Genomic DNA, 17,628 nt, shown 5'->3' on the forward strand with positions numbered 1-17,628 from the left:
AAACAACCAATACCCACATAAATACCTCCAAAATTAAACAATATAAAACAGTGATTAAACCAAAAGCACTATACTATATGCAGCAGAAACACTAAACATTAATTTCAAAGGCCAGATGGAGAAACTGGAGCTAAAAGAAAGGAAAATTTTAAGAAAGTCCACAGGACCAAAATTTCAGGATAATGAAATAATATACATCAAGAATGAAACACTCTACAAGAAAATTGAAAAACTCTCAGATCATCATCATCATCATCATCATCATCATCATCATCATCATCATCAATGTTCCACTCCAGTTGCCCAGGTATGGTTAACAAGCCACCTCCACTCCTTTCTGTCCTATTTTTTCTGCTCCATTACTTCCGCCACATCCAATCCAGCTTCTCTAATGTCCTTTCAGATCTGATCCATCCACCTTCTTCTTGGTCTTCCAACTGGTCTCTTTCCCTTAACTTCTCTTTCCAATTCCCTTCTTGTTAACCTTTCCTTTCCCATTCTTTTTACATGTCCGACCATCTCAGTCTTGCTTTCTGTATCTTCTGTACTAATGGTTCTATATTTAGCTCTTCTCTGATTTTAATATTTTGAATTCTATCTCTTCTTGTCTTTTTAACCGATGTTCTTGAAAAATTTCATTGCTACTGCTTGGATCTTACTATCTTGTTTCTTATTAGTTACCAGCGTTTTTAGTCCGTATGTTACAATTGGTATGAAATACTGTTTATGTAATGTTAGTTTCGTCCTCTTGGGTACCTTGTCATCCCATAAAAGCTCTCTGACTTGATGATAAAATGTTGTGCCTTTACTTTGTCTGTTATTAATTTCAGGGTTGATTTCATTTCTTCCATTAATAATGCTACCCAGATATGTAAACTGTTCTACATTCTCTAACCGTTCTCCGTCTATGTGCACTTGGCTTCTCTTTTTTCTCTTTTCCACAGTGCATGACTACAGTAGTCTTTTACTAATTCCCATTCCAAACTCCTTCAGATTTTCATTCCAGATACTATGCAAAAAAGGATGCATTTTTATGGTCATCTTCTCAGAATGACCTCTAATAGATTAACCAAACAAATCTTTAACTTTTTCCATAACTGCAAAACAAAACCCAACTGGTTTAAAGAAACTGAAAAAGACTTGGTAGAATTAAAAATTACAGAAAATTCATTACTCGACTGAACAGGTAAAGTAATAACTATAGACAAAAATATACAGTTCCAAGACAAATCTACATTAAAATCCAAACCTATTACCTTGGAAGATGAGAGGAAATGAAGATCAGAAAGAATGAAGAAATATTGGACACTACGAAAAGAGCAACACCACACAGAGAAATTATTGATTCAACATAGCCCAAAGAGGGTGGAATGAGAAAAGAAAAAAGAAATAATATCTTAATTTTTACAAACATTGGTATTATTCCAGTCCCATGTGAAAATGAAATGTCGGTGACTTCCTTAAGACCGACTTTTTTTTAAGTAATTGCAATTTTATTGATTACTTGCTGAAGTAACTTTCAATTGTAATTTAATAAAGTATCAGTCCAGTTACATTTTTCTTGTACTTTTCCCATCACTGCTTATAACAAAAGAACTCAACTAATTTGTAAGTAAGAGAAAAAGAATAACATTTCTGCAAGTAGTCCATGTTAGTTACACTATACTGAACCACAGAGTTTAGTTGTATTGTTAGCTATGTGGTGATGTTGTTATATGCATGTGCAAGACCGGTTTGCTATAAAATGTTCGGCTGATTACGACTGTCTCGTTATGTTCATTGTGCAGTCGAAGTTGAACAGAGTCTACAAGAGTTCAAGCAGGACTCTAGTTCCTGTTTTTCTACATATGACTTGATTTTCCACTGTTACTTCCTTTCCTTAACTTATAATTTTGTGACAATGGAAATTGAAAATAGTGTTCCTCGTAATCAACACAATACAGTACTGTCATATTTTTAAAAGAATTATCTTTTAATCAGAACTACTTTTGGTCCTTATCAGTGGGCGATCTTCAGCTGTATAGGTAAACTTATAGGTAATCTCAAAAAATGAATTGGCACACATTAAAAAGGTTGTTTAACAAACATATAAAAATACACCACAAATTATAAAAAAGTTTAAACATAGGATCGTAAATATTTGTAAAGAGTCTAAAAATTCTTACAAGCACTGATCTATGTTAAAACAGCCCGCCTGGTGGCCTTGATTGTTAAGGTGTTTAAATGGTCTGACACTGTGGTTAGCCGGTTCGAGTACCGTTTGTCGAAAAAAAAAATACCATCAGAATGTTGGCCAGCAGATAGGGAAGACGGTGGTATACAATTTCTAATCACTAGAGTGTGTGCCAAAAGCCTGGATTAAATTCCAAACCTCCCCGCAGTGCTTATGTGGAGTGAGGGCATATGACGCTGTTGAGGGTGATTCGTCCGTCGGATGAGGACGTTACGCCTTGACCAGACCCCCTGGTGCTATTCAACATGACTAAGCTATGTGCCAGCACCAGGGTACACCCTGTCCCTTCCTACTATCATATATTATGTCATTCATTTGATCTCGTCAACTCCTCTGATGAGGTTGACGTCAGGAAAGGCATCTGGTCATAAAAACCCGCCACCACAGATTCATCTCACCTCATACCCGATCCCACAGAGAAACAGGACATGGGTTGGGCAAACAAACAAACTGATGTATGTTCAAAACCTATGCGTTGAACCCTAGTCTATACGATTTATTTATAAAGTTATTAACATAACAAAATAACCATCTATAGTTTCATTGTATTTTGTGTTGAAACCTGTTAACTGAATTATGTTAGAGTGGACAATATATTTTTAATAATTCAATTAATGGTTAGATGGTTATTTTGTTATGTAAAATTTTTATAAATAAGTCATGTAGACTAGGGTTCAAAACATAGGTATTTTAACATAGATCAGTACTGATAAGAATTTTTTTTACACTCATTACAAACAATTACAAAGTCCTCACGAACAACATATCGAAACCTATGTTTAAATATTTTTTTCATCTGTGATGTCTTTTTATTTGTTTGTTAAACAACCTTTTAAATGTGTGCTAATTTGTTTTCTTGAGATTACCTATACAGCTGAAGATGGCAGAATGATAAGGGCCAAAACTAGTTCTGATTAAAATATAATTCTTTTAAGAATATTTTGATATTATTGTGTTTATTAGGAGGAACAATCCTTTTAATTTCCATTGTCATTGTGAATCGTCAACATAGAGATGAAACTAACAAATTACGCTTATAATTTTGTAACACGTGGTCTCAGATATAATCTAAGACTGGAATCAGCATGGTTTGAAGAACTGAACTTCCTGTCACTGCATTAATTCTATTGTGTGTTCCTTTTACTACATGAAATTTTATTTAGTTATCTCAATCTGAAGCTATATTTTTGGACATGCTAGCCCAGAGGAGGGCATATAAAGAAAGTGGAGATCTACCCTAGTATGTCAGCACTGCTTTGTGCTTATCACATGATAGCTTGCAGTGGTGTCGCATATAAATTGTACCCACGTTCTGCAAGAGCACTATGAAATGTTTAGACAATAAACAGGGGATTCTGGGGTGAACTATGGTGGGTGCAGTTTGAGCATCTCCTGCGGTCTCCCCATGGGGTTGGGGTTATCTCTGCACCAGACGTCTAAATTAAATTTTCCTCCACGAATGTATTAACATCACCTTTCTCAAACAAAATTACTTATGCAAAAACTCTAAATCTCTTGGCCAAGAGCTGCTTGTTCAGCTAACAGCCCACCTACTTTACCTTAGGGTTAGAGTTGAAATAACTTACTTCAGTTCAGTGGCATGCTAGCCAGCTAGTGTCTTGGAAGTGCGATATCCATCTGATGAGCCAATGCCACACTGGGCTGAAACACTGAATTTTACAATTGAGTTTCCTGATTCTTTTTTTTTTTTCTTTTCAAGTTTTTATCTCTCACCACAAGACTTGATTTAATACACTATGGCGAATCCTATTTCTGAAGCAAGAAGTCAACGAGTAATTCATGCTTATCGATTAAACTGTGTATTCTAAGTCATTTCATTGGCACAATATTAGTGACGTAGCCAATTATCTCAAATCTAACCTCAATATTCGTTGTATTGTCTGCACCTGACATCCTGAGAGACTTTGTTTGTCTTTTCAAAAATGTGCAAAAAATGCAGGAGTATATATGCCTTGATTCTTTTACATTATCTAAAACAAAATTATTACCTGATTGTGATGCTTGCAGTACTCCTTGCTATAAGTATCCTTAGACAATCCAACCAATGACACCTTCACTGTAAGGTTAGAGGCGATGAGACAGTTACGGGCTGCTAGATCTTTATGAATAAACCGATGGTTAGCAATGTGCTCCATGCCCTGTGCCACCTGGCTTGCTAATTGGATTATCTGAGTGACAGACAGCTGTGGAGGACGAGGGCTTTTAGAACGAGTAGTTTCCTTGCCACCACGTGTAGCCAGCAAGAACTGCTTCAAATCTCCCTAGAAACAAATTATGATCCATCATATATTGACAGTTAATACATTTCAATAAATAAAGTCATTCATGAGTTTTCCTGTCTAGTTATACCACCATACAATAACGTAATTACTCTTAATGAATAAATCAACCTTGAATTCACATTCTTGTCACCTATACTTTTCTGTATCAATGCAAGGATATTAATGAATAAGGTGAAATTTCCAGTCTTTTGTCCGGGAATTGACCCCCTAGAAAACTAACAAATCTGCAAATTGTCAAAGAATTAGGAGAGCTGAAAGAAGTTGTGATTACTCATGTCAAATCAATTTTTATATTTAATGATTGGTTTTTATGTGTTAGCCATACAGAAGAAGCTGCAGATGTGAGACTTTGTCGAGGGTAGACATTATATAAATAATAAACTCTAGATCAAAACTTCAGAACTACAGGTTTCCTAGTTCGTCACTTTTGCTAGTTTGCCATAGTGACGATATATAACCTAAGGTTGAGGCACTAAAAATGAATTTGATAATATTCAGTTTGTAAAACTGGAACAGCAAGCAATGTATACTGAGTTCAGGGATATAATAAATATAACAAGACACTAAATGCAACTTTTTCTATAAGAGTTCTTTCTTAAAGAATGGAGCTTTTAGGCATGCAATTGATACAGATCAGTTTACAATAATTAAGGCTATAAAGTCACAAAATATTTTCCATTACTTCAGCATCTAGCAGCACTTAAAAGCATTTCATATGCAAGTTTTCCTTTTAGTGCAAAATTTGTGCTCGGTAACTGCCGTATTTTTATATAGATTCTGTAAGATGGGAATTGGGGCTTTGAATTTACGACTTGCTGAGCGAGTAAACATCTTAATGAGGAATGCATTAATGAGGTTTCAATGTATCTCTTTTTCACAACTGTGTGAACTATGAGAGGATCAGAAGCAAGAAGTTGCTCAGTGTTGAACAACAGTAGTAGCGATTGTGGTTGGGGGGTTGCCCCCCCCCACACTTTGTGGAGAAAATATTACATTTTTATTCCATTTTAGCTGTCTGAATCTAGGAATTATTGGTATTATTATTTTAATTGTACAAGCCCTGTTTTCTTATCAGCTAATTCTTTCCTTTATTTAATTTAATTATTAACAGAATTATACATTACATGCACAAAATGTTGTACGTCGCCACTAACCGATTTGTATAGTGCCACAGCAAGTAGTGGAATCTTGGCATGTGCTGTGAAGAAGGGAGCAGGGGTATTTTTTCCAAGGTCATGGATGTGAGGTATGATTCTCTTTAGTTTTTGTTAGTTTCTTAATGTGTAGTCAAATACTAAATGATTTTTAATTGTATAATTACACCATACTTCTATTTAATTGTAATACATGTGTAATACTGTTCCTGTGGTGAAAGTTTTATGGTATAGTATTGAATCAAAATCTCAAGAAACTATTATTACCACAATTAAGTTGATAAACTGTCAACCTTTACCTCTCTGTTGAAATTTGCTCAGAGAGCATCAATAAACTTACCATTTTGTTGCCCTTTTTTATATATATGCCAGTGCTATTTCCCACAAACCAGGGTACTTTCGTTGTCTGTAAATGTTTACCCCCCTCCTCCCCCCCCCACTTCTAATTTTCAATCGCCGGTATTGTTGAACAACAGAGACTTTCAGCCGTTATTCTGAATGTGGTCCTCCTTGTACTCACCAATTCATTCCTGGAAAATGCTTTTTTTTTTTTTTTTTTTTTTTTTTTTTTTTTGCTAGGGGCTTTACGTCGCACCGACACAGATAGGTCTTATGGCGACGACGGGATAGGAAAGGCCTAGGAGTTGGAAGGAAGCGGCCGTGGCCTTAATTAAGGTACAGCCCCAGCATTTGCCTGGTGTGAAAATGGGAAACCACGGAAAACCATCTTCAGGGCTGCCGATAGTGGGATTCGAACCTACTATCTCCCGGATGCAAGCTCACAGCCGCGCGCCTCTACGCGCACGGCCAACTCGCCCGGTGGAAAATGCTAATAACATATTTCAAGTTGTAAGATACCTTTCTTACATACAGACTTAAAAGGACTGTCAGTAACACTAACCCAGTCACTGTACTCCAACAGCATGTAGTGTGGCTCAGCCTCACGGCACAATCCAAGCAGCTTGGCAACATGTTCATGCTGCAGTTTGTGGAACATATCTAGTTCTCGCTTGAATTCAAGAAGCACAGACTCATCTCGTGTGTGTTGCAGCGATTTCACCATCACAACAGTATCTTTATCTTTTTCTTCTCCCTCTTTGAGACCTCGTGCCTTTGCCAGGAACACTTCTCCAAACTCTCCGCGCCCTGTGTGGACAAAAACATTCATCTTAGGAAATAAACATTTGAGGAGATAATGATATATGATTATAGCATGATGTGAAATATAATATTGCATCTTTAGACTGGAATTATAGTAGAGTACTGCTAATATGAACCCTGATAATCTGAAAAGTCTGTTAATGCAAACTGAAAATGTTAAAAGTACCGATGTTGGAAAGAAATGGAAAAATTATTTTCTGAATGAAAATGATTTGCATTTTTATTATTCACATATGGAATAATTGAACTTCATTCTGTGATCGTATTGAAGCACAAATCAGTAAAATACTGTAACAAAATTAATTGTGATTCATAGTGTTTGGTTACATGAAATTAATAAAACTTAACACTCCATAAATTCTGTATGTCACTGCTTATTTCTCTTTACAAAGTCAATTAACAAAATGAATTGTATTTCATAGTGTTTGGTTATATGAAATTAATAAAACTCAATACTCCACAAATATGTCTTTGCTTATTTCTCTTTACAAAGTCAATTATTTTTGTTTATTTTTTACTCACCAATTTTCATAGTTGAGTAAGGCAGAGGACTGGGGGAGAAGGACATAGTAGAAAGTATGAGTGTGAATAGGGCAGAAGACTGAGGGAGAAGGACATACTACTATGAGGCTGAAGACATGGGAGCGAAAAGAAGTAAAAATAATACAGTAACAGGTATACACAGGTTATAAAAGTATGACCCATAGCATACAGCCTAGAGTGAAACATCTGATGATGAGAATAGTATGAATTTCGAAAACCCCAAAATGAAATAACAATAGTGAAAGTACAGGGAAGACAACACCCCAGGGAGTAATAGTGAAGATAATTTGTCCTTCCTTTTACCTAAACTGTGAGCAATTTGTTATGTGGTGGCTAACTTCTTTATGGAGCATTTTGACGAGGAAGCTATTTCATTGGCACCTGTCAAACCAATAATTTAGTGGAGGTATGTTCACGATACATTTGTGGTCAGGACAGAAGGTCCTGAGAAACTTTACCTATTTCTAAACTACCTAAATCAGCAGCATCCCAATTCATTATGAAGATGGAGTCAGATGGATGATTTCCTTTCTTGGATGTTCTAGTAAGAAAGAAACCAGACAGCACTTCAGAGCACACCATCTATCATAAGCCTAACTGCACAAATTGCTATCTCCATGCAAAATCTCACCTCCATCCAGCACAAAAACTGAGCATTCTCATGACACTCATTATGAGGGTGAAACGAATTTGTGAGCCATCAGCTACCAAGGAGGAAATTGACACACTCAAAGTCATGTTCAAGGGTAATGGTTACAACGACATACAAATTTATAGAACCTTGCATCCCAGAGGGACGTCTAAGCAAAACTTGCGGAATGAAGAAGTGAAGAGAACTGCCTACCTTCCTTTCATCCACAATACCATACATCGAATTGCCAAGGTCCTCCATAAGCACAATAAAAAATATGTGTTTGGCACTGTCACAAAAATTACTCACAGTTTAGGTAAAAGCAAGGATAAATTGTCCTCACTATTACACCCTGGGGTGTACAAAATTCCTTGTATTTGTGGCAAGGTATACATTGACCAAACATGCTGGTCATTTGGCACTCGTATCAACGAACACCAATAAAATATCCGCCTCAACCAGCCAGACAAGTCAGCAATATGATACAGATGTTGATTCCCATAGGGAACCTAAACTATTTGTCCCAAATGAGTAAATTTATAATACCAACTACATCGGTATTATAAGTCAGCAATAGCTGAGCACACCCTATCATCAGGTCATGATGTGTTCCAAGATGTTTGAGCTCTTACCCATGCTGAACACTGCAGGTCTAGGATTATATTGGAAACTGTGGAAATATGTACAAATCCTAACAATTTCAACAGGGACACTGGCTATCAATTAAGTAATACGTTGTTGCAAGTCATTAAGAATTGATGTAGGTAGTTCTCTTCTCTGTCCTTTCACTATTATTATTATTTCATTTTGGCCCAAATTTGTACTCTCCTCAACATCAGATGGTTCACTCTAGGCTATGTGCTATGTGTCATACTTTCATTACCTGTGCACGCCTGTTACTATATTATTCTTTCTTCTTTTCACTTCCGTGTCTTCAACCTCATTGAAGTATGTCCTTCTTCCCCCCATCCCACCTCTCTGCCCTACCCACACTCATTTTTCTTCTTTTACTGCTACACACACTTTTCTTTCCATCATCATCATCATCATCATCATCAGTGTCGCACTCCAGTCGACCGGGTGTGGTTAACAAGCCTCCTCCACTCCTTTCTGTCCTTCCACTTTTCCTGCTCCATTCCTTCCGCCACATCGAATCCAGCTTCTCTAATGTCCTTCCCAATCTGATCCATCCACCTTATTCTCGGTCTTCCAACTGGTCTCTTTCCCTTAACTTCTCTTTCCAATTCCCCTCTTGCTACCCGTTCCTATCCCTTTCTTTTTACATGTCCGAACCATCTCAGTCTTGCTTTCTTTATCTTCTATACTAACGGTTCTATATTTAGCTCTTCTCTGATTTTTATATTTTGAATTCTATCACTTCTTGTCTTTTTAACTGATGTTCTTAAAAATGTCCTTGCTACTGCTTGGAACTTACTATCTTGTCTCTTATTAGTTACCAGCGTTTCTAGTCCGTATGTTACAATTGGTATGAAATACTGTTTATATAATGTTAATTTTGTTCTCTAGGGTACTTTGTCATCCCATAAAAGCTCTCTGACTTGATGATAAAATGTTGTACTTTTACTTAGTCTGTTATTCATTTCAGGGTTGATTTCATTACTTCCATTAATAAAGCTACCCAGATATGTAAACTGTTCTACATTCTCTAACCATTCTCCATCTATGTTCACTTGGCTTCCCTTTTTCTCTTTTCCACACTGCATGACTACAGTTTTCTTTTTACTAATTACCATTCCAAACTCCTTCAGATTTTCATTCCAAACGTCCAGTCTCCTATGTGCTGCCTTTTCTCCCTTTTCCCAAATCACCACATCTTCTGCAAATACAAAAGCATTCACTTCATCACTACTGATACTCTGTTATACATGTTTTATGATTTCATCCATCAATATATTAAACAATAATGGTGACAGTGCACTTCCTTGTTTGAGACCTTTTTTTTTGTATAAAATGTTTCAGAGTCACCACTCCCCATTTGTACACTGCTTTTACTCTCATGATACAACATTTTTGCCTTGTTAATTAATTATTTCGGTACATTCCTTTTCAGTAGGCATTCCCATACATGTTTTCTCTTAACTGTATCATAAGCTTTTTCCAAATCCAAAAATATGAATATGATTTCCTTGTTCCTTTCCAGATGTTTTTCCATTCTCGTTTGCACTGCAAATATCTTATCGATCTAAATCCATATTGTATTTCTTCTAACTGTGTTTCTATTATATACCTCAGTCTTTTGTCTAAGACTTTCTTTCCATCCTGAACTTTATTCCATCTTTGATCCTTGCGAGTCTCCATTCTACTTTATTTTTATTTTTATTTTTTTCTACCTCATTCGTCCCTGATTTGTCTGACCTTGCTGTTTACTTTGCAACTCACCTCCCATTCATAAGGCTACTGCGCAGGGAGTCATCTGGTGGGGAACGAGAGTGCCACTTACCATAGATTAAGCTAAAGCATTCTTAAATTCAAACCTTCATCATTAGGAGAGGTCTTCCTCGCGAACAGACGATATTTTCTTCTGGAGACGCGGAGCAAAGTTCACTGCGAAGCGTGAAGAATCACCTTGTTTTCTTCACATGGCAAATGCCCAAAAGCTTATAATGTCCACAATTATGGGCCGTGAAACCATCATTCTAAATATAAGATATAACAAACTAGAAAGAGAGCCAAGGACAAACATAACACTTCATTTACAGTAATGTTCTTTTTACTCACCATAAATATTAAATGAATAGATATATAAGACATATCCAAGAGTTAGAAACAACAAGATTAAAACTACATTAGTGTTAGGACCACTCACTGTGAACTAATACTAATATACTTACCAAGAAGTACCATACTATGCAGATCCTGTCTAGGAAACGACACACGGTCATAGCCGTTCTTAGATCGTTTGCTTTGGGTAGAACTATGAGAATGTGTAGTATCTCCTCCATCACTTCTAGGTGCATCTTTGTTCTCCTTGCTGAACCCTGTCTCCTTAAGGTCTGTATGCTCACCAAGCACTTCACCATTCTCTGCCTTTGTCACTGTTACAGTCCACAAACATTTCCAGTTAAATATACAAGGAAAACAACTTATTTACTAATGAATACAATTAAATATCTGTTAACTTCCCCGAACCATAAAGCAGTTTATCCAATATATGCAACTGTAAATTTATTTGCAAGTTATACAGTACTATAATTTTGCTCAACAAAATGATTTCATTCAATCTAAAATGCAAGTGATATTCTGTTTTTGAGCATAACATCATTTTCAATCTAAAATAAATACTGTTAAATTATCCATGTTAAAAATTTAAGGGCAAACTAGGAAGTTTTGAGGACAAGTACTTTCTATTAACATTTCTTCACATCTGCCTGTGCAGGTAGGGAGGCTTTCTCTCAAAGAAAGTAACAAAGAGTTAAATATTCAGCATTTTATGTAACTTTTGACTTCTTACATTTTCCTTCTAAAATAGGTACAGTTACTCTAAAACTGAATGAGCACATGATATTGTGTAAGTACAGATATCACACCCCTGCACTGTATTTATCACAAATGTATTATTATTATTATTATTATTATTATTATTATTATTATTATTATTATTATTATTATTATTATTATTATTATTTTCTAGTTGTATTAGAAGCTGGAAGGGTTGCACAGTATTGGGAAATACAGAGCTATTTACTGTGATGGAAACCTGTCCACTGTTCTTATTGTTGTGCTACAACTGAGTCACTAGCCAGTGTTTGTAGCCATTGTTAATACATGGCAGACTTGTGTTTCTGTATTTTGCTGCATATCTTGTTGCCAGAAATTATGTGTTTTCCTTCAGACTTTCTACAGCAGGCTTACCTAGTTAGACAATCTGTCACCTATGGAGAGCAATAAGTATGTGGTCAAGGGAAAAAGTATTTAGTTAACTACGACCTGGTTCCAAATCTGTATATATAAGAGTTTTGTCTGTACATTGCTCAGAATTTAAAAATGATGGTATTCCTGTATCGGTCGTGTCCACAGTAACAAGGAAATGCACTCTTTAATTTTCCGTGAAAATTGGTATATTAAGTCGGAGAATAAGGATCTACAGTCTATACCATAAATAATTTTATAAGACGCCCTAATATCACAGAGTCAAAAGAAAACTAAATGTGAAGGCCTACAATATAGAAAGCTCATAAAATTGATCAAAAATAACATTACATTGCCAACTGTTTGTTGTGATGTGCATTGTGTATTCTGTAGCCACTCATCTCTGATAGATGGGATTACTTCTGCATACCCAACTATTTTTTAATTTTGCTTTATGTCGCACCAACACAGATAGGTCTTATAATGACAATGGGATAGGAAAGGGCTAGGAGTGTGAAGGAAATGGCCTTGGCCTTAATTAAGGTACAGCCCCAGCATTTGCCTGATGTGAAAATGGGAAACCACGGAATACCATCTTCAGGGTTGCCGACAGTGGGGTTCGAATCCACTATATCCCAGATGCAAGCTCACAGCTGCGTGCCCCTAACCACACAGCCAACTCGCCCACTCATAAGGAGTGTAAAAGCCTGCCTGAATATTGGCGGGAAGTAGCTGGGGAGTTAGATAACTTCCTTCTTAAGAATGCCATTCCTCTGGTTCATAAATTTTCTGATACTACTGGTACGTAACACACTGGTTCATCATAGCATTCAAGCTATTCTATCCCTACTCTGAGGCATCGACTGAAATGAGCAGTGTGCATATTTAACGGAATAATGGCAGAGAAGTGTTCACGACTGTCTGTGATCTGGTCATTTCAGCTATGGAACTTTGGACTGTTAGATCGGCACCATAGTACTGTTCATTAAAAGTGAGAAAATGTGTGGTTTTTCATTTGATCAAGTATTTTATATGATCACATTGCTTTTAATCCCTATATTCCTACTGATGTTTTTGTGATGACCTATATTGACTTCATTTCTGAGAATCCTGTTGTGAAGCATGAGTACATCAGCTAGTGTATATAGATAAACAGCTTGTGTTAGCTCACGTGAAAGTATAATTAAACAAAGTCATAGAATCAGTGAAGAGAGAGAAAAGGAGAGAGAGAGAGAGATAAAATGTCATGACATCTTGCTACAAATGGTAGCTTATTTCTCGCTGTATTTCCCAAATGTATTTGTTACAGGACCATTTTGTTGTGTATAGAGAGAATCTTTCAACACTGTTGAAGTTTACTGAATATGTGTCTAGCTTATATTTATTGTAATCGATAAAGTGCTCATCCACTGATTATGGTTATATACATTGGTGGAGAAGTTACTGGACAACCTAGGTGCAATTCACACCTGTTTGTTCTCAGAGGGTTAGGTAAGGCACACAGCAGATGTACCATGTACGTGCTCTGGGAGAGAAGAGAAAATTATCACGTTCCAGCTAAATTTTTGGGATCCATTTTCTTGAACTCTGGCGCCAAATTATGGACATTTCAGTTTTTTTTCTTTTCTTAATGCATTTCAAGCGAGGGCAAAGTATAATCATAATTACAAATGGTGAACAAAATGTTTGCAGTAATATTGTTATATAATCTTTCTTGCAGATATCCACAGGGGAGGTGGGAGGTGAATTATATTTTGATATTTAAAATTCAATCTAATAATTATTAAGTATACCATGGGGGGGGGGGGGGGGGATCTGTCTGGAATTAGCATGAACAGAAAACTGACACCGTTGTATCCATGGCAACCAGTGTTCGTTGTCTATCTATACCAAGTCTTAGTCAATTATTACCATGTGTCAGAACACTGCCTTTTATACAATAGGGACAAATGGCACCATGTATGAAACAAGTTTCCACTCTCTTTGACTGGCATTTCGTCTCGGTCACAACAAAGCTCCATGCACACGGTAAGTCACCGAAGGCAATTAGTCTTCATGCTATGTATATTAGGCCAGTAGCACAAACTTATGTACATTGATGGAGGAAAGCAAGTTAATTTCTTAAAACAAAATAATTGAATCTCTACACTCCTGTAATCTAGTAATGGCACTCTCATTATGCATAAAAGCCTAGAATTGTAAATATGAAATCTCTCTCTAATTTTCTGAACAGAAAAACACATCTATGACTTTCATATTTTCCGTGTAGCGGAATTTTTTTTTTTTTTTTTGTATTTGTTTTATGTAATTCTAAATTCCCATGGAGGGAATTTAGAATTACCATTTGGAATTGCTAGGCAGGCATTAATTCCATTGTGGAGTTTTATCTCCCGTATGCAGTTATCAGACTGTGCCACATAAGAGGCTTCTGATAAGTTCACCTGCATACACCCCAGCATCAGTGGGTAGGGTCTGACACATCCCACTCCGACGAGTCTAGTGTCAGACCTAAGACGAAATGCTGGTTAATAGAGCAAACGCCTGAAAAGCCAACATCTAATTTTTGATCTGATTTGTTTTATGTGGCAATGACTCAGGCAGGTCTTATGGTAACAACTGAATAGGATTGGCAAAGAAGCAGCTGTGGCCTTAATTCAGGTATAACACCAGCATTTGCTTGGTGTGAACATGGGAAACCACAGAAAACTATCTTCAGGGCTTCTGACAGTGGGATTCAAACCCACTATCTCCCGAATACAAGCTAACAGTTACATGCCTCGAACCACAGAGCCAACTCACTCTGTCTATTGCTCCCACTTTCCTTGCTCACCTGTCATTATGTTTATCCTATTATACTGTTCCTAGTCATGATCCTGTCTCTTTCTATTTAACTTGATTGCTCCTCCTTGTTTGTTCCTTCCCGATACCTATGTCATACATCGATGGGTTCCTTTTTTAATTCGTGTGTCCCACTGTCAGCAGCCCTGAATATGGTTTTCCATGGTTTCCCATTTTTACACCAGGCAAATGCTGGGGCTGTACCTAAATTAAGGTCATGGTTGCTTCCATCCTGCTCCTAGCCCTTTCCTATCTCATCACTGCCATAAGACCTATCTGTGTTGGTGTGACGTAAAGCAAATTGAAAAAAAAAAAAAATTGAATAGGAACTGCCCCAGCATATGCCTGGAAGTGAAAACAGGAAACCACAGAAAATAATTCTCAGAACAGCTGATGGTGGGGTTTGAACCAGCACGTCTCCCAAGTGTGGCCACTCCATTCGGTTGTGTTTACCTGACTGTGTGTTCCTATTCAAGCTTTCAACATATGACTTTATTAGACACTTATTTGTTTCTCTAAATTACTTACCGTATATACTGTATGTGCAAATAATCCATGCTAACGAATAATTCATGGAACCTAATTTCTGGAGGGAATATTTTCAAATACAAAATTGGTTTTAATTTGTGTTTTATTTATAAGATATTAATCCTACATAATGATGTACTCCAAAAGTGAATAAAACATACATGCAGTTTTAACCCATTTGTGGTTAATGCGGTGTTTTGGCGCATGAATCAAATGATGATCTCAGCTCGCAATGACGTAGTGCCTTGCTTATTTTCATATATTAGATTCCCTTGCAATATAATTCCTAACAATACACTAGAGAACTAGAGACATGTACTGTTGGTAAACAATGAGCAGGAATATTTTCGTGATGGATCATCATATTGTAAAGATACATGGAAGAGGTATTGCTGGCAAATTTTCAATGGGTTCTCATCGATTTTTCTTCTTACAATGCCAATTTTCAGTTAATGGTTATTAAACACTCGAAAATTTAGAATAATTGTTCAGCTGCTAGAAAATACAGCATAGGCTAAAGCAATATTCGGCATTAGCATGAAGACAAAGGTAGGTAAAAAGATGCGTATTATACAAAAAAATGCATTCAGTGGCCCGCAACAAGGACGCTTTTAAGCAGTCGAAGATGAAATTCTGAGGTATGTATGAAAACCGCAAGGGGGTGTGGCCATACCACAGTGCAGTAAACTTGCTCATTGACCTTCAACGTCTGCAATTAGACCTACACATTGCTAACCGCTGAAGTTAGCCAAATCCGGCAAGCAAGACATGCATGTAACGCCTGGTTGTAGTTGACGCTGAGTGAAAGTAACAGTTTTATAGACCAGGAATATTTTCATGATGGATCGTCGTACCCAGAGACGCGTAGAATAGATATTGCCGGCAAGTTTTCAATGGGATCTCTTCAATATTACGATGCCAATTTTAAGTTAATGTTTATTAAACCCATGGAAATAAAGAATAATTGTGCAGCCGCAAAAAAATAAAAAAAAAACAGCATAACTAAAGCCAATGTTCGGTGTTGGCGTGAAGACAAACATACCGTCTAAAAATGTGTACTGTATAAGACAGGAATTCATATGATTTTACAAAATACTTTTTAAGCCTGATTTAAATTTTTTGAAGAAAAAAGTTGGGGTCATATTGCATTCAGGGTCGTCTTGGATGAAATTAAACATACACTTTCACATAGTATCAGATTTCAAAAAATAACAAACGAGTAAGCCGTAGTGTGGATATCATCTGCGAAAGCACAAGTTTTGAACAAACTGATTGCTGTTTCATACCGATTGTAATGGGCATGTGGGTTTTCCCAACTTTTCCAACAAATCGGATATAACGACAATCCGTTATAGCGAGTAAATTTTTTGCCGTTAAGAATTCTCGCTCTAGCGGACTTCTACTGTACTTGTTTTGTGGTAGCCACATTATAGATACTGAAAAGGTCGTGAAATTATCTATTAATGAAGACAAATCCAGAAAGTGGACAGGCATCCTCATCTTTCAACGGTGGCACATATGTTGAAAATTGCACCTTTGAGTTTTGACTTGAGTCGATCAAAGTATTGTCGCATTCAAGATTTCTCTCGCACATGGCCGAGTAACCTCCAAATAATTCATGGTCGAAAAGAGTGATCTGCAATAATGCTCTGATACTTTTACGGGGCCCCACTGCAAAAGTTTTTATATTTGTTGTCAGGTATTTTACACACTTTTTAATAAACTGTTTTTATTTAATAAGCACCAGTAGGAAAGGTTTTCATATTTGTTCTCTCATCTTTTTCACACCTTTTAATACTTTCATCACATCTTTAGAAACAGTAGATAGCCTATATCTTTCACTGTACCGTACATACACGATGTAAAATGCATGCAAGTCGGAAAAAACATATCAAGTGTTTAAATATTCATTATGGATAATTTTTTCGTGTATTCAAAGTACGTTTTTCTCACTTAACACATTATCTTTCCTTGTCCCCTGCAGAAATGCCTAACGAGATTTTCATTAATAAACTAACCTCCGAAATCAGTTATCCACTCTGCACTGTATCTTGAGGTGTATCATATTCTTGCTTAATTTCAGTACATAGTTTTAAAATTAAGCGATCGTTTACTTCAGCCTTTATTTCTAACGAGTTGATTACTGCTATCGGCCACGTTATTTACGCATTTATTACGAAAACATGTTCTCTTTCATTTTGAATTATGCTTACAGAACACCAGTCGACAAGTATTACTAATGGACTCTGATATCGCCTTCGAGTTCAAATACAGATCAGATGTAAGGCTTTTCAGGCGTTTGCTCTATTAACCAACGTTTCGTCTTAGGTCTGACTCTAGACTCATCAGAGTGGGATGTGTCAGACC

At 36.6% G+C, this 17,628-nt stretch overlaps 1 protein-coding gene across 1 annotated transcript in view; it reads right to left on the reverse strand.

Annotated features, from left to right (window-relative positions):
- The window catches only part of otk (off-track), a 426,112-nt gene that overhangs the window by 6,048 nt on the left and 402,436 nt on the right, over window positions 1–17,628 (reverse strand). Inside the window, exons 14-16 of the mRNA XM_068228745.1 lie at window positions 10,878–11,081; window positions 6,592–6,836; window positions 4,243–4,515 (exon numbers count right to left, since the gene is read on the reverse strand). Of these exons, the coding sequence (XP_068084846.1) occupies window positions 4,243–4,515; window positions 6,592–6,836; window positions 10,878–11,081 (722 nt within the window). The remainder of the gene's footprint in view (window positions 1–4,242; window positions 4,516–6,591; window positions 6,837–10,877; window positions 11,082–17,628) is intronic.

Source organism: Anabrus simplex, chromosome 7, assembly GCF_040414725.1.
Source record: "Anabrus simplex isolate iqAnaSimp1 chromosome 7, ASM4041472v1, whole genome shotgun sequence".
In the NCBI taxonomy this organism is placed as follows: domain Eukaryota; kingdom Metazoa; phylum Arthropoda; class Insecta; order Orthoptera; family Tettigoniidae; genus Anabrus; species Anabrus simplex.